The sequence below is a fragment of the Narcine bancroftii genome, chromosome 7, assembly GCF_036971445.1.
Source record: "Narcine bancroftii isolate sNarBan1 chromosome 7, sNarBan1.hap1, whole genome shotgun sequence".
NCBI classification, from domain to species: domain Eukaryota; kingdom Metazoa; phylum Chordata; class Chondrichthyes; order Torpediniformes; family Narcinidae; genus Narcine; species Narcine bancroftii.
In genome coordinates, this window is record NC_091475.1 from 78,541,529 (window position 1) to 78,562,710 (window position 21,182).

Sequence of the window (21,182 nt, forward strand, 5' to 3'; positions counted from 1 at the left end):
GCGTCTTCATTGTTGGGGTCTTTCATGGCTTGGTTCAGCATCATGCTGAAGAAGATTGAAAAGAGGGTTGGTGCGAGAACACAGCCTTGCTTCACGCCATTGTTAATGGAGAAGGGTTCAGAGAGCTCATTGCTGTATCTGACCCGACCTTGTTGGTTTTCGTGCAGTTGGATAATCATGTTGAGGAACTTTGGGGGACATCCGATGCGCTCTAGTATTTGCCAAAGCCCTTTCCTGCTCACGGTGTCGAAGGCTTTGGTGAGGTCAACAAAGGTGATGTAGAGTCCTTTGTTTTGTTCTCTGCATTTTTTTTTTGCTCCAACCCTCCAGGCGGAACCAGCAGAAAAGGACAAGTTCTACACCGACCTGCGCAACCTCATCCAACGCACCCCTACAGCCGACAAGGTTGTCATCCTGGGCAACTTCAACGCTCGTGTCGGCAAAGACTCAGAAACCTGGCCAGGAATCCTGGGCAAGCATGGCGTCGGCAAGTGCAACGACAATGGGCGCCTCCTGTTGGAGCTCTGCGCAGAACAGCGGCTTGTCATTACAAACACCCTTTTTCAGCAGAGGGACAGCCTTAAGACCACCTGGATGCATCCCCGATCCAAACACTGGCACCTCCTGGACTACATCCCCCTGCTCTATACCCTGGTGCTTAACCACCACCCCCCACTGTACCCTGGGATTAACCCCCTGCCTTGTACCCAGGGAATTAACCCCCCTGCACTTTGGGATTAACATCCCTGCCCCGCACCCTGTGGATTAAACCCCTTCTCCCTGTACCCAAGGGAATAACCCCACAAGTAGCCCTGGGGAATTAACCCCAACCATGTACATTAGGAATTTATTCCTCATTGTGTATCCTGGGGATACAGACAAGTGGACAGTAGCGTGGGCAAACCGAGTAGTGGGGGGAATGGAGGTGGGGGGACTTTGGTCACAGCTTTAGCCCTGTGCATCACAATGGGTTTTCCCAAACACAGCATGTCCATCAACTCACCTAGATACTTGGGGTAAAAGTACTCCTGCAGAGAGAATGCAGAGAAATGTTGTCACCAGTCAAACCAGAGCCACACTCCCTCCCACAGTGTGACCCTCCCTCAGTATTACCCCTCCCCCAGTACCACAATGTGATGTTCCCTCAGCACTACTCCTCCCTCATGGAGCCTGCATGCCCAAGAGTTTGCACTGAAAACACAGTGCTGGAGAAACTCACCAGGTCAACTAGCGAATCAACTAGCGAGTCAACTAGCGGCCTTGAGGAGCCCCTCATCAAGATACGACATAATGTAGCCAGGCGCCTGGGTACTCACGTGGGTCCCGTTGACACCTGCCTGTTTGTGGGCTTTGTGGAGCAATCCATCCTCGACTCTTCCTCTGCTCTATGGATGACTATATCGGGCCTGCATCATGCACCCGTGAAGAGCTCATCAACTTCATTCACTTCGCGGCCAACTTCCACCCCGATCTCAAACTCACCTGATCCATCTCCAACAACACTCACCCCTTTCTCAATCTCTCTGTCTTCATCTCAAGAGACGAGCTTTCCACCGACATATTTGACAAACCCACCACTTCCACACCTACCTCAGCTAAGGCACCTGGTTACATTTTGCCATACCTTGATGAGGGCTTAAACCCGAAACATCGGTTATGTATTGACCTGCGGAGTTTCTCCAGCATTATCTTTTTACTTCAACCACGGTGTCTACAGATTTCCATATTTTACTTCTGTCTGGTGTTTGCGCCTGCCCTCAGCACTCACCGTCTCTGGGGTGTTTTCAAACACTTCCCTTGCTTCCTCCTTGTTGCAGAATTCCTCCACACATTCGCGCTCCAAGCTGCCCTGTTTGCGCTCCTCAATCATGATGTTGGCACGCCGGTGTCTGGTAAGAAACTGCGAGGCTCGTTGGGGCGCCAGGACTGTGCAGACAACGTAACCGAGGTCATCCCTGTCCATTGTGGAGTGCCGGAAATCACCTCCCCAGCCCTCCACCACCCCCCCCCCCACCACAGCACTGCCCCTAACACTGGTCTGCAGCAGTTTGAGTCAGGCTGGGTGGTGCATGGATGCCTGCCCATGGTGATGTCCCTGTCGCCAGTTTATTTGGAGTTGCCAAGTTCAGGGTCAGTAAGACAGGATACTGGTCAATCTACAGGTACTGGGAATATTCAGGAGGTCGGGCAGCAACTGTGGGATGATGACTTGCTCCTCTGGGAATCCTTCAGGGATGGGAATTCAAGGATACTGGCTGGGGCTTGTGACACCTGAATCCTGACTCTCTCCAAGGTTCACTGCCCATGGTTTGGCTGCATAAAGGGTGAGGTCGATGTGGGGGGTGGGGGGGGCAAGAGAAAAAGAGGAAGAAGGAGAGGTGAGAGGGAGAGGGGAAAGAGAAGGGAGAGGGGGAAGGGAAGGGAGAGAGGGGAAGGGAAGGAAAGGAAAAGGAGGGGAGAGGGGAAAGGGAAAGGAGAAGGGAGAGGGGAAGGGGAATGGGAGGAGTAGGGAGAAAAGGGGTAGCAGGAATAGGGGAAAGAAGGGGGAGAGCAGGGAGGGGGAGAGAGTGGAGGAGAGGAGGGGGAGAGAGTGGAGGAGAGGAGGGGGAGAGAGTGGAGGAGAGGAGGGGAGAGAGTGGAGGAGAGGAGGGGGAGAGAGTGGGGAGGGGGAGATGGAAGAGGGGGAGGGGAGAGAGTGGGGAGGGGGAGGGGAGAGAGTCGGAGGTAGAGAAGGGTAGAGTGGGGAGGGAGCGGGGAGGGAGCGGGGAGGGAAGGGGAGGGAAGGGGAGAGTGGGTGGCAGGGCAAGGGGAGGGGGAGGGATGAGGAGAGAGGGATGGAGAGGGGTGGAGAGATGGGGAGGAGGAGAGTGGTGGGGGGAAGAGGGAGGGAGGGAAGGATGAGGAGGGAGAGTGGGTGGCAGGGATGGGGAGAGAGGGTGGAGAGGTGGGAGGGATGGGGAGAGAGGGTGGGGAGAGGTGGGAGGGACAGGGACTGAGAGGCAGAGGGGAGAGAGGGAGGAGGGAAAGGGATAGTGGAAGAGGGGAAGAGGGGAAGAGGGGAAAAGGGGCGGGCGGGAGGGGGAAGGGTTGTGTGTGGGAGGGGCAAGGGATAGAAGGGATGGGGGGAGAGGAGCGAGGAAAGTGAGCTGTAGTAGGGGAGCGAATGACGGAAGGGAGGATACGAGGGGGCGGAGGCTGCGTCCACAGTAGGTACTTACAGGATGCGGCCCCCGACAGTACGAACAAGCAGGCGAGCCCAGCGAGCGGTCCGCCAGCCATGGCGAGAGGGACGGTGGCTCCCAGCGCAAGGCTGAACAGTGCAGTGACTGCGGCGGTGGGAGGAGCAGAGAGGCAGGGGAGGAGAGAAAGGAGAGAAGGGAGAGAGAGAGAGAGAGAGCGCGCCGCGCTGCGCACACACACACACACGTAAACCAATGCTGCACCGATCGGCGCTTGAGTGCGTGAGGATGTGTGGTTACAAACCTGGGGGGGGGGGAATCGTGTCTGTGTAGCTGCGGCTCTGTGTGGATATGCATCTTTGAGCACCTTCGTGTGTCTTCTGTACCTGTGTGTGTGTGTGTGTGTGTGTGTGTGTTATGTGATCTGTAATTACACCACTAGGTCACCAGGGGTCATCCCGGTGATCTTGTATATAAAGCAGTCCAGAGCTACAGTCTAGCCTTCCAGGTTCTCCTTGCAGAGAGACAAGACCTCTTAGTGTACATATTAGTTTATTAAAGCTGTCTTATTCTCGCACTGCTGGTGTGGTTATTGTCAGTACAATTTCACCCCCCCCTTAAAAAAATTGTTATCCCCCATCCTCCTTCCTTTGTTTGTAAGTTCATGTCCAAAATTTTCCGTGGCTTCCGTTGCCTTCTGGACCTCCTTGGTAGTGGTATAGGGGTGGGGAGTGTGGTCTGCCTTTCGGCCTTTCTTGGTGGAGGTGTGGGAGTGAGAAGTACTAGATGGCCATGTGGCCGTATGGGCTGGGGATCCTCTTGTATGGGATTAGGTCCTGCCTTCAGGACTAGGGTGGTGATATTTTGTGGGGTGGGCGTACCCAGGGTCCTGATTTCTGGGGTGACTCGATGGACGACTTCTAGTGACTGCTGCTGTGCTCGTTGTTGATCCGTAGATATCTGTGCTTCCTCCACGTTGCACGTTGTTCACACATCCGGCCGGCGCGAGATCCCTGGTGGCCATCAAGTCTTCTCTTCCATCTAGGAATGTGACGAAGGCGTACTGAGGGTTCGCGTGCATCAACTCCACTTGATCCACCAGCGGGTCCACTTTGTGGGGTCTGCAGTGCTAACAGAGGAGAACAGGTCCCGGTGTCATCATCCATTTAGGCAGCACTGTGCCCGTCGTGGCTTTCCTTGTGAAAGAAAAGATAGGGTCATGTGGAGTCATATTTGTCAGAAATAAAACTTCTCACACATGAGTCTCTTTAAAACTGATGACACGACAAGCTTTATTTACAAGTCTGCAGAGTTGGACTCAACTGGTTTCTCACCAGTTAAGCCCCGATACATACAGTGCATTGATTTTTATACCTTTATTATTTGCCCTTCCCCTTCTTATTAATACTGTTTTAATTGGTTAGTATTACAAAAACATTCTAAGTATAACTGCATTATTAATTATCACGTTCGTTACGTACGCTGTGAACTCTACATTCACTAAATTCTGTTTCTCACACTTCTTATCAATCCTTTGTCTCCTGCATGTCTCTCACTATGACCATGAAAAGATAGGTTTAAAAAAAAACATATTCAGCAGCTCCTTCTGTCCTTGACTGCTAGTAAACTCTCTGTCCGTTCTGGCTTCCCTGTTTATGATTAATCATCACATTTTAACTTAAGTCTTTTTAACCTAAATTCTCTATATCACAATCCACCCCTTTCTCTCTTTAAAATGTGTTGAATATATGTATAGATATGAATAGGGATTCTAAGCTAGGGAAGAGAAATGTTTTATGATACATTAATCTCACGCTGAAATAAAAGTCTTACAGGGTCTCCCATCCCCCCTGGTTGCATAGCTTGTTCGACCATGGAAATCACCAGGCTGCGTAGACAGGGAATAATACAGGGCAAAATAAGTAGGAGGAATAAAATACCTCCGATGACCCACAAGAAGGTACGCCACCAGGTTCCTCCAAACCATTTGTCCATCCAATTAAATTGTGGGAAAGGATGCCAGGTTTGAACCGGTACATGGGACAATGTACGAATATTATCAGCGATTTTACGAATGGCTTTTCCATTATCATCAATCTGTAAGCAGCAGTTAGTCAAATTAAGGTTGCCACATACACCTCCTTCCGTGGCTAGGAGATAGTCTAGGGCTAGACGGTTCTGATATATAGCAGAGCGCATTTGACCTTGCTGGGATGCAAGTAATTGCAGGGCTATAGCTGTTTGATTTGTAACAATTTCAAGCACTGCTTGTAAGCGAATTATGCGATTTAACATATATATAGGAGTACGATAACCCCAAGATCCATCTTGAGCCCATGTAGCGGGACCATAATATTGAATTATGCGCTCTGGAGGCCAATCATCTCTCCATTCTCCCAAATGTACCGTGGTAGAGCGGGGTTCACGATGTAATGTATCAAAGACCTTCACGCCTAATTTATGACCGTGATCGTGGGGTAGAAGGAAAAATTCTGGGCGGATTATTCCTAGGAAACAAGTTCCACTCCACTGTGAGGGAAGACGAGTATAAGCTTTATTACCACATACCCAGAATAATCCATTTGGGGATACTCCATACCCCCTTTCCCAAACTCTTTTAAGGACAGGATTTGATTGGTATGGTCCTGTGATGGTGGAAGTGGTACAATTCCAAAACTGAATACTGCTATTAGACAGGGGTAGGCAATTAGTTTTAAAAACAGTGGATAAGAACCAAGTCTGAGGTTTAGGAAACCAAGTGAAAACACCAGGCGAAATGCGAATCCATACAGCCTTGCAGGGACTTTCTCCTACTGGGTATTTGCCAGCTCGTGAGAGACAATAAAAACCAGAGGGGACGTTAGAGAGAGACCAGGTTTCTCTTGATCTCGTTCGGTTAGTTGTCCAAATGCGGGAAATCATGGTCAATGAATTGAGAGGTTCTCCCCACCAAGGCCATTGTTCTGACATCCGTGGACCCCCGCAGACCCAACAATTAGTTACATTAAAAGTTCCTGCAATTTTAGTTGCCAGATCTACAAAAAGGTTATCTCCCCCAATTACATTACCGAAATTTACATGGTTATTTGGATGGACTCGAACTAAGTCCGGCTGTCTTAAAGGGACAGGCAATCTCGAGTGTGGAGTGTAACTTCTCATTGGAACAGTACGTTGGTGTATGCAAAACCAGAGTCCATCAGGGCATGGTGGGCTTGAGTCACCTTTCCAACCGTTAAGAGGGAAAGGAGTGGTATTAGGAATCTGTATATAATGACCCATATTATTTCCTTCTTTTTCCACACAAGGGGTATATGGATGTTGGGTGGTATTTTCTGCCCAGCATTTCTCAGGAACTGAGGTATGGGAAATGAAATTACCTTCCTTTCTTCCCCAAATGTGGTCCTGAAACAGGACCACTGTATCTCTGCATTTCTTACATTTCACACCTGATAAAGACATAGGCAAACTAAGAAAAATCAAAGAACATAACAATAACATTGTGAATTAAGTCTTTTTGCGAAATCGTAAGGTAAGAGGTTTTTCTCCAGGAATACAAGTCCAATCTGAGTTCGTATCAGGGTCCTGTGGCGCCTCTACAGGTCCCTTAAATCTGCATGCGTGTGTCCACCCCTTCTCTCTTGTTCGTGCTGCAGCTTCTGTAGTTAAGAGAACTTGGTATGGACCTTCCCACTGGGGCTGGAGTTTTTCAGTCTTCCAGGTCTTGATAAGAATCCAGTCTCCTGGTTCCACTTTGTGTAAAGAAAAGTCTAGAGGCGGTGTTTGTGCCAATAGTCCTCTCTTTCGTAAATCTGTAAGAGAGCGTGACAGTGCCTGTAAATAGTTCCTAACAAATATATCCCCTTCCCCCAAGGTGGGACACCCCTCAACTGTACTCCAGAAGGGAAGCCCAAACATCATTTCATAAGGGGACAGCCCTACATCTTTTCGTGGGGCAGTACGAATTCTCAATAAGGCTAGGGGCAGACACTTTATCCAAGGCATTTTAGTTTTCACCATTAACTTTGTCAATTGGATTTTTAGTGTTCCATTCATACGTTCGACCTTCCCTGAGCTTTGTGGATGCCAAGGGGTATGTAATTTCCAAGAGACCTGTAATGCATCACAAATCAATTGCTGGATTTTTGAAGAAAAATGTGGACCCCTGTCTGAGTCTATAGAATCCATTATACCATATCTGGGGATTATCTGCTCTAGGAGGAGGCGAGCTACTGTAGAGGCTGTAGTATTTATTGTTGGGAAGGCTTCTACCCATCGGGTAAAGTGATCTATTATCACCAACAGATATTTCCATCTTTGAACTTGAGGTAACTCTGTGAAGTCGATCTGGATACGTTGAAAAGGGCGTATGGCTAATGGTTGACCTCCCATGGTCCCTGTCCTCATTATCTTCTTATTAATTTTTGTGCATAGGTAACACCTCTTGTTGGGCCAAGGTGTAGATTCCCTTACACACATATTCTCGAAGCACTGTGTCACATAAGGCTTGGGTGCCCCAGTGGCTCTGTTGATGCAGGTGTTTTAAAATATTGCGAGTTATTTCTTTATTTAGAACAATTCTTCCATCTGGTGTTTTCCATGTTCCATCAGGTAACTGGCTTGCGCCCAGCTGATCCATGTTCTTTTCTTCCTTAGCAGTGAAAATGGGAGCTGTCTTTATGCCTTGCCTTATTGGGATTAAAGTCAGCAAACGGACTTCTTGTTGCATGGCTGCTCTTTTGGCTTCTTCATCAGCCAGTCTGTTTCCAATTGCTGTCGGGTTATCTCCCCTTTGATGGCTTGGTATGTAGACCACTGCTATTTCTTGGGGTAATGTCAAGGCTTCTAAAGTCAGAGTAATCATCTGTTCGTGTGCCAATTCCTTTCCTCTTGATGTAATTAGACCACGCTCCTTCCAGATCTTACCAAAGGTATGCACTACCCCGTATGCGTATTTGGAATCTGTGTAAATTGTTCCAATTTTCTTTGCCAGTATTCTGAGGGCTCTCTGCAAGGCATATAGTTCACAGGATTGTGCTGACCAGCTTCCGGGTAGTCTCGTGGATTCTACTACTTTCCAAGTATTTCCTTCTATTATAGCATACCCATTTCTTCTCATTCCGTCAACACATCTGGCGGAGCCATCAATGTAGAATTTATATCCTTCTCCCAGCGGAGTATCGCAAAGGTCTTCTCGGGTCTTGGTCTGAAGATCTGTCAACTTGACACAGTCATGCTCCACCTCTTTCTCTGTTTCACTGCCGTATAAAAATTGAGCTGGGTTGCAGCTATTAATTTTTGCAAACTGTAAATCTTCTCCAACCATTAAAATGGTTTCATACTTTAATATGCGAGAATCAGTCAGCCATCGATGGGTAGTTTGTGTTAATAAAACACTCACAGAATGGGAGGTGTACACAGTCATCTTTCCTCCAAAAGTAAGTTTACGTGCTTCCTCTACCAACAGAGCAGCAGCTGCTACTCCCTGGATACACGTCGGCCATCCGCGAGACACTGGGTCCATCATTTTGGAAAGGAAAGCTACTGGGTGTCGCTGACCGCCTTTTTCTTGTGTTAAAACTCCCACAGCTGTTCCTTGGTTATGAGTGACAAATAGCTGGAAGGGCTGTTTTAAAGAGGGCAGAGTGAGCACTGGGGCTCGTGTTAGATGATGTTTCAAGTCCTCGAACCATCCCTCCTCCTCCTGGGTCCATTTCAATGGATAGTCATTTTCATTTGTCAGTTTATCATACATAAACTTCACCAAAACTGAGTAGTCCTCTATCCATAACCTACAGTATCCTAAGAGTCCCAGGAATTGTCTTATTTCCTTCTTATTACGGGGTAAAGGCATTCTAGTGATTCCCGCAATTCGTTCAGGGGTAATCCGTTTCTGTCCTTTACTTATCTGGTGTCCCAGATATATCACAGTTTTCTCAACAAACTGTAACTTGTTTCTGGACACTCGTAGACCCTTTTTCCCCAGATAATTCAAGAGTCTAATGGTCTCTCTCCTCATTTCTTGTTCCTTGGGTCCTGATAATAGTAAATCATCCACATACTGCATTAGTTGGGAATCATCAGATTGTGGATAGTCCATCAGGATTTGTTCTAGCATTTGTCCAAACAGGTTTGGAGATTCAGTGAACCCTTGGGGCAATACAGTCCACCGAAACTGTCTCCGTCTACCTGTCCATGGATTTTCCCATTCAAACGCAAACATATCTCTACTTTCCTCTTCTAACGGACAAGTCCAGAAGGCATCCTTCAAGTCGATAACACTAAACCACTCATGGTCTGGGGGAATCCGACTCATAATAGTATAGGGATTAGGTACCACTGGGTGGCGGGTCTGAACAATAGCATTCAAACTTCTTAGATCCTGAACTAGGCGATAGGATCCATCTGACTTTTTTACTGGGAGTATAGGGGTGTTATAAGGTGACATGCATTCTTCTAATAGTCCGTCTCGTATTAAAGTCTCAATTACCGGTTGTAGCCCTTTTCTCCCTTCCAAAGAAATAGGATACTGACGTTTCCTTACCGGCTGATGACCTGGTATTAATGTGACATGTAAAGGTGGGATGTCCAGACCTCCTCGATTTCCCTCCTTATACCAGACTCTCTCGTCAATCTGCCGTTCATCCTCTTCCTTTAAAGCGCAGAGGTGGACTCGCACTTCTCCGTCCACAGGGAGAGCACCCAAACCTAGGAGAGCCTGTAAGTCCCTTCCTAGGAGGTTAAATCCAGCCGAAGGTAATAACAAGAGGTCTTGTACCCCTTCTCTTTCTTCCAGTTTCACTGTTACTTGGGGAATTATTGATACCATTCTGGGAGCCCCTTCTATCCCAGAAATTGTCAAATTACTTTTTATAGGCTCAGTTCCGATTGGCACAGTTATTACACTACTTCGTTCCGCTCCTGTGTCCACCATAAACACCACCTCTTCTCCCTTGGGACCAATTTTTAGTTTTACTAGGGGTTCCCTCTTATATTTGGTCCCTAACATTTGGAACCCCTGACACCCCTAATCTTCTTCCATAAGTTCGAGGGCACGCAATTCCCTCTTGTATCGGGGGCATTCCCTCTTAAAGTGTCCTTCCTCATTGCAGTAATAGCACTTAACGAATCTCCGGGGTCTTCCCTCTCTTGGATATTTTGGATTGTTTAGAGGAAGGTTTTGTTTTCTTTCCCCTCTGGATTCAGCATTCATCTGTCGGATAGTCTGTACCATAACCTTTGTCGCCTTCTTTTGATCTTCTTCTTCTCTCTGCACATATACTTTTTGTGCCTTTTTTAACAGTTCACTTAGGGGTTTTTCACTCCAGTCCTCCTCCTTTTCTAGTTTCTTTCTAATGTCTTGCCATGATTTGGAAACAAATTCAATTCGAATAAGCTGTTCACCCATTGGTGTACTAGGGTCCACACCAGCATACTGTTGGACATTCTTTCTCACCCTCTCCAAAAAATCAGTAGGGGACTCGTCTTTCCCCTGGTGGTTCCCAAATGCCTTGGTAAAATTGTGACCCTTTGGCACAGCCTCCCGTATCCCTTTAATTGTCCATTCTCTATATTGTCTCATACTTGCCAATCCCTCGGGTGTTCGTTTGTCCCACCTGGGTTCATTTAGGGGATATTTTTGTTCATGGGGTCTAGGGTCCCCAGGTTGTTCATATTCCCACATGAGGAGGGCAGCCCGTCGAATCATCTGCCTCTCCTGGGGTGAAAATAATGTTCCCATTATTGCCTGCATCTCTTCCCACGTATATGTGTTTGGTCCCAAGAATTGGTCAAGCTGTTCAGCCAGTCCTATAGGATCTTCCAATAACTTTTTCATTTCTTTCTTAAATCCCCGCACCTCTGTACTAGTTAGGGGAACATTCACATATCCCGTTCCCCCTCCCGGTCCTCCCATAGGAACTTCTCTCAGGGGATTTAGGTTTATTGAAAACTTTGATGGTCCTGGACCAGTCTGGGATCTTGTCCAGGGTCGGTTTACCGGTGGAAGTTTAGGGTCCGACTCCCTTAATTCATCCTTTTTATCCCGGCCCCCTTCGGGGCAATCAGATTCATCACCTTTCCCCTCCGGTAATAAGCTTTCCTCGGGCGCAGTAGGCACCGGGGGAATATAAGGAGGGGGAAGGTTGTCCAGAGGTTCCCATTTCTTTTCTCCTGCCACTCTCAATTTAAAACATTCTGTTAAGGATCCTGGCCAGGGAACCCAACAAAATGCATATGCTGACTCTTCTTGATTCACCTTTGGTCTCGAATTTACATATATATTTAATGCTTGTCTAACCCAATCCTCATCAGATCCAAATTTCGGCCACCAGACCGAGGAACCTTTAATAGGTTGTTTTGACCAAAGGAGACAATATTGGACCATCTTTTTCTTGTTTTTGTCCCGATATCTTTTACTATCCCAATTTTCAAACATTCTCCCCAAAGGGCTGTCAAGGGGTACTCCCAGGAATTGTCCTGAATTTTCAGACGAGCCCTTAGATTTTGATCCTCCCATTTTCCCACCTAGATCTGTTTATCGTTGCTGAGGACCCTCTCGCTCTGGACCCTACTCCCTTCCTCTCAGACGCCTCGTCGGAGGTGCTGTCCCTCCTTCGGTTACCGCTGAGGTTTTCCTGGGGTTGACCCCTCTCTTCTCGGCACTTCGTCGGAGGTGCTGTCCCTCCTTCGGTTACCGCCGAGGTTTCCCTGGGGTCTATCCTAGAGTCCCGCGACAGGGTCCTCACACAACGACAAAAGATCTATACTTAATCTATTCCGTTAGGTTTTTATCCAAACAGGTGTATCCCGTTACACCTGTTACCCAATCCCCACACCACAATCGTAAGTCGTCACTTACCGGTGTCTTCCCGGGGATTGAACCGTCACCCTTCTCCTCTCCGTCTTGTCGTGTCACCCTGTCCGGATACCACTCGCTCAAGCCGCCCGAAGCGACGAGCAAGGGACTAGGAGCCGCTGAACTCAGCGGGGTGCACCGCCTCCGATGTCCCTCTTCTCGCCTCCCCTCACGGCCGGAGTGTAGATCCCGGACGAGCCCCCATTTGTCAGAAATAAAACTTCTCACACATGAGTCTCTTTAAAACTGATGACACGACAAGCTTTATTTACAAGTCTGCAGAGTTGGACTCAACTGGTTTCTCACCAGTTAAGCCCCGATACATACAGTGCATTGATTTTTATACCTTTATTATTTGCCCTTCCCCTTCTTATTAATACTGTTTTAATTGGTTAGTATTACAAAAACATTCTAAGTATAACTGCATTATTAATTATCACGTTCGTTACGTACGCTGTGAACTCTACATTCACTAAATTCTGTTTCTCACACTTCTTATCAATCCTTTGTCTCCTGCATGTCTCTCACTATGACCATGAAAAGATAGGTTTAAAAAAAAACATATTCAGCAGCTCCTTCTGTCCTTGACTGCTAGTAAACTCTCTGTCCGTTCTGGCTTCCCTGTTTATGATTAATCATCACATTTTAACTTAAGTCTTTTTAACCTAAATTCTCTATATCACAATATTAGTGGCAGTGCACAACAAAGAACATATAGAGTGTAGGGCTTCTGGCAACACTTCTTGCCATCTAGTAACAGGCAGGTCTTTTGCTTTTAAAATCAAGAGGACCATTTTTCAGCTAGTGGCATTGGGATTGTAACTTGTAGTGTGGCTGGTAGCAATCCCTCTACCGTGCGCAGTTTTTCTCCTGACTTTATTACAACCACCTGGGCTCTCCAGGGGCTGGTGCTCTGCTCTATGATGCCCTCCTGTAGTAGGCTGTGGACCTCTGTCCTAATGAAGGCTCTGTCCCTCGGCCTGTACCTCCTGCTCTTTGTGGCTATTGGTGTGCATTCTAGGATCAGGTGTATGAACAGCGGAGGGTGTTATATGTTCAGGTCAGACAGGCTGCAGTGTTGTTTGTTTGTAAGGCGTAGTGGGGGCGGGGGGTGTGGGTGAGGCCCGTTGTGCACTACTGTAATGCTTTCTAACTGGCACTGAAAATCTAACCCCAAGAGTACCGGGGCACAAAGTTGAGGGAGTACTAGTAATTTGAACCCTTCGTATTTTGTACCCTGGATTTCTAAAGTAACCCTGCAAAACTGTTTTACCTCAGCTGCAAGGCTGCTGGCTGCTAACAGGATCTGGTGCTCACTCGGGTGTGTGGGGAGGGCAAGGTGGTTGACTAATCACTGGTCAATAAAACTTTCAGTGCTTCCACTATCTATTAACCAATTTACCCTCACATCATTAATTTTGATGCACACAGTGGCATCATTTAAATTGTGTGGACTCGCCTGATTCATGCATAGGGAAGCAAATCTGGCATGTCCTTCGTGTCCTTCCATCCAATAGTACTCAGTTTCATATTCATCTCCTGAAGACTGTGTCCTCTGCTTTGTAGCATTTGTCCAAGATGGCTGGCTGCACATAGCATTCTTCTTCTGTTTGTCTATGGAGAAAGAAGAGCTTCCCACTTCTCATTAGCATGAGAAGCCTTGGGGCTTCTGCAGACTTTTTTCCATAGTTGGAACAGTTATTTTCCATAGTTGGAACAGTTATTTTCTCTGGCAGGGCAGAGGACTCTGGGGTACTTTCTTTGTCCACAGAAAAAGCACTTTGGATCCTCAAGGTGTGCTGCTGCTGTGAATTCCTGTGAGGCAGCATCTTTTTCTTTTCGTGGGGCTAGAGAATCCAGCAGTGTGACGTTTGTCCCAGCCCCAGGGTCCTGTGAGTACTCCTCCAATTCTTTCCTGATGCTTTCTAAAGCTTCTGCAAAAGTCTCTGCCTCATCTAGCCCCACCATTCCTTTCTCCAGCAATCAATGTCTCATCTCAGTGGACCGTATGCCCGCAACAATTCTGTCCCTCATAAGGTCCTCCACATACTCCTGAGCTGATACTGCTTTAAAGTTGCAGCCTCTCGCCAGGTCTTTCAGAGAGAGTATAAAGTCTCTGGCAGACTCCCCTACTTGTTGTGACCTGGTCATGAGCCTGTACCGGGAGTGGAGTTCACTATGCCCCTTACTGTAATGCCTCTGTAAAATGCTCATTGCCTCTTGGTAGGACCTGGCATTCTGTATAAGGGAGTAAGGGTGGTCTCTCAGCTGTGCTAACAGCAGCATTAATAGCTCTTTATCCAATGCCTCAGCACCCTCCATGTAATTCAGAAAGCACCTCTGCCAGCGGCCGAAGTGCGTGCTGGCTCCGGGATTTCTGGGGTCGAGCTCCAGCCTGTCTGGTCGCAGCACATGGCTAAGCTGCAGTCTCTGGTCCCTTAGGTGTAGCAAGGGCAGACCCTGGGGTACTGGGAGCTGCTGGTAGAGCCTCTGTGGGGCTTGTGTCTGCTGGAGGAGTAACCTGGGTGCTTGGGGCTGTTGGCTGAGTCTCTGGCTTTGGGGCATTTGCAGTGGGCTTAGGGGGGAATCCCAGCGGTAGCGTCAGGTCTCCGTGGTACTGGGGAAACTGCTGCTGGGGGAGTGACAGTAGCAGTGTCTGCTTTCCTTGGCTCTGGAGAGGTCGGGAATTCTGCAAATATGTTCCGATCGGGAGCACGACTTGTGGAGATCCTTCCACCCGCGCTTGTCGTGGCCCCTTTCTGATCGGACCGGGGTTTAGGGTTGGCAGCGCCTGACCGGCAAACCCTCGGGCAGGCAGGACTCTTGGCTGTTTCTTACCTGCCCTATCGTACTTCTGTGGTCTTCCCCGCATTCCACCACAATTCCAGTACTGCGGTCCCTCACCGTCTCTGTCCTCAGAGGCACATGCATGCTAGTCGTCCCCAGATTCCATTCCTCAGGAAGAGTCTCCAGGTGGTCAGGAATGCGCATTGGAGCAGAAGCAGCTTCCATCCTAGTAGCTATCATATTAGTTTATTAAATTGTACTGACAATAACCACAACAGCAGTGCGAGTATAAGACAGCTTTAATAAACTAATATGTATACTAAGAGGTCTTGTCTCTCTGCAAGGCGAACCTAGAGGGCTAGACTGTAGCTCTGGACTACTTTATATACAAGGTCACCAGGATGACCCCTGGTGACCTAGTGGTGTAATTACATATTACCACATGTGCGTGGGTGTGTATATTATTGTGTGTGCGTGTTCGCCTGCAACTTCTGGCATAACTGACCACCTCCTTGCTGATGGGTCGAGGTTCAAGGATTTCAGTGGTGGGCTGGGTCTTGAAGATCCTCACTCAGCTCTGATCTCCTGTAGAAGTTCATGGACATAGAATATTACAACACAGTACAGGCCCTTCAGCCCTCGATGTTGTTACTGACCCATATATTCCATATATAAAAAGTATTAAACTCTCCCTACCCCATAAACCCTCTATTTTTCTTTCATCCATGTGCTTAATAGTCTTTTAAATGCCCTTAATGTTTCAGCCTCTACTCCAGCTCCAGACATCCCCTGATTGTCTCCCCTAAACATTCTTCCCTTCACTTTGTATTGATGTCCTCTGGTGTTTGCTACTCCTGCAATGGGAAAAAGCCACTGGTTGTCCTATTTATCTATGCCTCTCAGAATCTTGCAGACCTCTATCAAGTCTCCTCTCATCCTTCTACACTCCAAAGAGCAAAGTCCTAACATCCTAAAAACATCTTGGTAAATCTCCTCTCCAGTGCTTCCATATCCTTTCTGTAATGAGGTGTTGAGAACTGAAAACAATACTCCAAGTGTGGTCTCACCAGAGATTTGTAAAGTCACAACAGGACCTCTCCTAAACTCAGTCCCCCTTCAGCTTTCTTAACTATCCTATCAATCTATGCGGGAACCTTGAGCAATTTATGGATTTGGAATCCAAGATCCCTCTGTTCCTCATCACTGTTAAGATTCCAACCATTACCATTAACCCTGTACTCAGCCTTCAGGGTTGACCTTCCAAAATGCATCACCTCACACTTAGTTGGTTGGAACTCCATTTGCCACTTCTCCATTCAACTCAATATCCTGCCTATATCCTTTTGTAACCCACTACCTTCATATCATCTGCAAACTTACTGACCCATTCTTCCTCTTCATCCAGTTCATTTATATAAAAAAAATCAGGGACCAGGGATCCCAGAACAGATCCTTGCAAAACTCCACTCACTAGTCACTGACCTCCAGGCAAAATACCTTCTGACAACTACTCTGCTTTCTACAGGCAAGCCAATTTTTAATCTGCACAGCTAAGGTTCCATGGATCCCATGCCTCATGGCTTTCTGAATGAGTTTCTCATGGGGGTCCCTGTCAAATGCCTTACTAAAAACCATACAGGCCACATCTACTGCCCTTCTTTCATCAATTTCTTTTGTTGCTACCTCAAAAAGCCAAATTAAGCTTCATTCATAATAAAAATATATAAAGGAAAACAGTGCAAATATTTCACTTACCTAGTGGCATATTCAAATATACATTTCTTTCCTATGCATTGCCGTGTTAAACAGCTATTTTACTGCATTACATCTTTCCACTAACATAGCCCCTAGGCGTTACTCCCCTCTTCGGTCACAGGACTCTTGACTGTGGACCTTCCCCAGAATGCCTTCACTTTGCAGTGAAGTGCCTTAACTTTGCACTTCACTTTGCATCATGCCTCAGTGTTTCCCTCAGCACATACTCCTATGACCTGGAATAAGCCGCTTGGGAGCATTCCCTCCCTGACATCTTGGTGTACTGGAAGACCAATTAGTTTTGACCAGACCAAAGGGAGCCTTGCCCAAAGCCGATGATCTTCCAGTAGCCAGTAGTCTTTGCATGTATCCCCAGGAACAGCCATCAAATCAGAGTCCTCTGCCACGCTGATGAACCATGGAGGAACTATGAAAAGGATCCTCGCTTCCTTCTCCACACTCTCTTCGCAACTCCACAATCTGCAAAGAGGTGGGAGTCTTCTCCCTATCGCAATCGTCTTGAGAGCAGTGAGTGCTGGGGGTAATACTACAGTCATGCAGGAAGGTAACATTGGGAAGAGTGGTGACATTAGCCCTTTCTCCACTGGCATCCCAGTTAATTGGCCATGCAGCGTAGCGGGATAGGAAGACGTTTGCACTGTTTCCACTGGGGCACCTTTAATCGAGCACTGACTGCTTTTCCATGAAGACAATTCATTCCCAGGGATCGGAGAGTCTACCTTCAACTGGAAACCGGTGACTTTCTGCTGTCCTTTCTCAACTAGTTTAATCAGCATGCCGATGTTGGCTGACACCGGGGATATGAGTAGGGGTAGAGGCCGTCAATCCCCGGCATGATATGATGTTGGCGTACTGATTGTTTTCTTTTTCCACTGGTCCCTGTCCCAGTTAATTCCCTGTTAATTCCTGGGGCAAGGGGCCAGTGGAAAAAGGGCTAGATTATCCAAATACCACACTATCCCCATCCCCAATATCTCTCAAATTCACACCCCCCCACCCCACCCCACCCCCCCAACCACTGCACCATGGCAATATCCTCAACCTGACATTCTGAGTTTGCATTAAAAGAATCAAAGACTTGTTGATCCAAACCAAGGCTTTTATTAACTAAAAGACTGGAGCATATCACAAGTAGGTCGACCAGTCCAGAATGACCTGGTCTGGCTAGGAGCAATCCTTTAAGACCTGCCAGTAGATGTGGCTACACTTTCAGCCAATCACAGTCATCCTACACTACCATCTGTACATATGTACATATACACATTGGTGATAGAATCTCACCAAGGCAGGACCACCTGCTGTTCACGCCCGCCCTGTAAGGCAGCAGATTTTCCAGACGGAGAGGGATGGAATGTAACTGACGAGATTGAAGAGGTAGATGATCCCCTGATCTCACTTGAGGACCCAGGGAAAGGTACCTGAACCCCTGCTTATGCTCAATGGCCCACCCCCTCTACAGGAAGGCCTAGGCCTCGTCCCGTCCACTGGGCAAAGGATCCTGTGGGCCAAAGTGGGAGCAGGGGTCAAGAGCAGTCATTGATACGTGACTTCTCTATATAAAGAGCTGGCTACCATTGGAGATCGATTTAGACAAAAGGTGGGAGAAACTCTGGGGGCCTGGCTCCTGCGTGTTTGGGAGCAAGGAGGGGGTAATGTATATTTAACTCCTGAGGAATTGTTGGGATTAGGAATATTGACTACTGCTGAGCTGGGGGGTAGAGGAAGAGAGGTGAATTACTTACTTACTACTCTAGGGGATGCCCTGCTACGCGTATACCCATCACCAGTAGATTGGGATTTACATTTGCAGAACAATTGGGGCACCCCAGAGGAGGGTATAGCAGTAATTCGTCAGCAGGCTCTGGCCTCTGCCTTGTAGGCAGGGCGTTTGAGGCTGTGGGTACATGGGGGGAGCCCTGATGAAGAGATATTCACAGCCGGAATGCATACCCGATTGGTTTGTTCCGCCCAACCCACTGTACGGGGACTGGTTCTGTCCGTAACTAGTCCGCTAATTGGGCACCCTGTGTCTGAGGCAGTGCACACCTTATCTGGGCTTCGTGAATTAGAGTTGGGAGGTAAAATCAACTCACGTACAACCCAGATTAAATCAGACAACCAGGATGAAAAGAGAGGGCTGCTATTAATAACGGACCGACAAGAAGGGACCTTTTTTTAACCTTGTTAAAGTTAGGTGTACCTAAAAGTGATGATGATGGGAAACCTACCATGGTCCTTTATGCCCTTTATAAGAGGAAGGCAGGGGAATATCATCCCCAGCTATTGAGACTTCCTGGCCCAACTGTGCCTTCTGCTCCCACTGCTGCTCCTATTGAGCCAGCTTCTCTTGCTCCAGTTACCCATGATGAGATACAACAAATGGTTAAAAAGTCTCTTATGGATAATAGTGGCATGAGGGCCTGGAAGCCCCCGAACCCTACTAAAGCATGAGGGTGTGGGTAGGGCCCCCGTGTCTGCTCCATTGAGATATGGTGGATACACGGGGACCCACAGTCCTACATACCATTAACATTCCATTGGGGTGAGGGTAATGACCACCAATATTTGGCCTTGGTCGATACTGGTGCGGAGCACTCGGTGATTCCTGGTAACCCCGACCTCTGGACTGGACCGACATTTCGAATAGAGGGGATGGGAGGAGCGATCACCCTGGTGAAGGAAATAAAGGTCTGCGCCACGGTGGGTGATGGCCCTTCCCCTATATGGTGGCTGCCACTGACGAGTGAATCCTGGGTATCAATATGTTAGCCGGTATGGCCCTTAATACTAACCAAGGGGGATTTGGATTTGGAATTCGGACTATTACAAAAAGACTAGTGGTGGGTCGGGCTAAGTGGGATCCTGTGATAGTGCCTCCCCCCACCCCCGAAACCAGTGTGCATTCCACAATATCGTCTCCCTGGGGGGCAGGAAGAGATTACTGCCACCATCGATGCTTTGCAAGAAGAAGAGGTAGTGAGGCCCGCAACGTCGCCCTTTAATAGCCCTGTTTGGCCAGTCCAGAAGCCGGACGGCTCCTGGAGAATGACAGTTGACTATCTTTTTTTGAACAAACATGCCCCACCACTTGCTTCAGCAGTTCCGGACATTGTTACCCTTATTGAAAACATTGCTACTGGGAACTCAGGAACATGGTATGCTGTCATTGATCTCGCTAACGCCTTCTTCAGTATTCTTATAGATGAGGTCTCACAGGATCAGTTCGCCTTTACCTGGAAGGGACGTCAGTATACCTTCACCCGCCTCCCTCAGGGTTATATACACTCTCCCACTATTTGCCACAGCTTAATTGCCCATGATTTGAAGGCGGTGCCAGTATCGCCTTCTCTCTCGATTTAATTATCTTCAAGATTTCCTGACAGTCTGCAACCAACAAAAGACAACTGCGTCTCATGGTGGAATTTAGATGTGTCTACTAATTCATATGCATCCTGGGCCTCATGGTGTAAATTAGATTATGTATTGACAAATCTGATTGAGTTCTTCGAGGGGGTTACAAAAAAGGTTGATGAAGGGAAAGCTGTGGATGTTGTCTATTTGGACTTTAGTAAAGCTTTTGACAAAGTTCCCCACAGGAGATAGGAAAAATGTTGGAGGCATTAGGTATAAATAAAGAGGTAGTGAAATGGATTCAGCAGTGGTTGGATGGGAGGTGTCAGAGAGTAGTGGTAGAAAATTGTTTGCCCAATTGGAGGCCAGTGACTAGTGGAGTTTCTCAGGGTTTGGTCCTGGGTCCACTATTATTTGTTATATATATTAACGATCTGGATGTAGGGGTGGAGAATTGGATAAGCAAGTTTGCGGATGACACAAAGATTGGTGGTGTTGTGGACAGTGAGGTAGATTACCGTAGATTAAAAGGTGATTTAGGAAGGCTGGAGGTGTGGGCTGAGAAATGGCTGATGGAATTTAATACAGATAAATGTGAGGTGCTACATTTTGGAAAGGCAAATTTAAATAGGTCATATACATTGAATGGTAGACAATTGAGGAGTGCAGAGGAACAAAGGGATTTAGGAGTTATGGTAAATAGTACCCTCAAGGCTGATACTCAGGTAGATGGTGTGGTGAAGAAGGCATTTGGAATGTTGGCCTTCATAAATCGGAGTATTGAGTTCAAGAGTAGGGAGGCTATGATGAAATTGTACAAGGCATTGGTGAGGCCAAATTTGGAGTACTGTGTACAGTTTTGGTCACCAAATTATAGGAAAGATATAAACAAAATAGAGAGAGTGCAGAGAAGGTTCACGAGAATGTTGACAGGATTTCAGGGTCTGAGTTACAGGGAAAGGTTGTGCAGACTGGGGGTTTTTTCTCCGGAGCGTAGAAGATTGAGAGGGGACTTGATAGAGGTGTTTAAGATTTTAAAAGGGACAGACAGAGTAAATGTGGATAGGCTTTTTCAATTAAGAAAAGGGAAGATTCAAACTAGAGGACATGGTTTAAGATTGAAGGGGGAAAATTATAAGGGGAACATGAGGTGAAATTTCTTTACGCAGAGGGTGGTGGGGATGTGGAATGAGCTTCCGGCAGACGTGGTCGAGGCGGGATCATTGGTTACATTT

At 47.5% G+C, this 21,182-nt stretch overlaps 2 protein-coding genes across 3 annotated transcripts in view; both read right to left on the bottom strand.

Moving 5' to 3' along the window:
• pros1 (protein S) overlaps positions 1 to 3,344 on the bottom strand; it is a 28,739-nt gene extending 25,395 nt beyond the window's left edge. For both annotated transcript variants that reach the window (XM_069890432.1, XM_069890431.1), the window contains exons 1-3: positions 3,219 to 3,344; positions 1,769 to 1,926; positions 1,004 to 1,028 (exon numbers count right to left, since the gene is read on the bottom strand). In XM_069890432.1, the coding sequence (XP_069746533.1) occupies positions 1,004 to 1,028; positions 1,769 to 1,926; positions 3,219 to 3,279 (244 nt within the window). In that variant the 5' untranslated portion in view covers positions 3,280 to 3,344. The remainder of the gene's footprint in view (positions 1 to 1,003; positions 1,029 to 1,768; positions 1,927 to 3,218) is intronic.
• Positions 3,345 to 3,723: 379 nt separating this feature from the next.
• LOC138739047 (endogenous retrovirus group 3 member 1 Env polyprotein-like) lies at positions 3,724 to 12,761 on the bottom strand. Its single transcript, XM_069890433.1, has 2 exons — positions 12,037 to 12,761; positions 3,724 to 6,988 (listed from the first exon to the last, which is right to left on the bottom strand). The coding sequence occupies exon 2, from the start codon at positions 6,675 to 6,677 to the stop codon at positions 4,974 to 4,976; it is 1,704 nt and encodes a 567-aa protein (XP_069746534.1). The 5' UTR covers positions 6,678 to 6,988; positions 12,037 to 12,761; the 3' UTR covers positions 3,724 to 4,973.
• Positions 12,762 to 21,182: the final 8,421 nt, after the last annotated feature.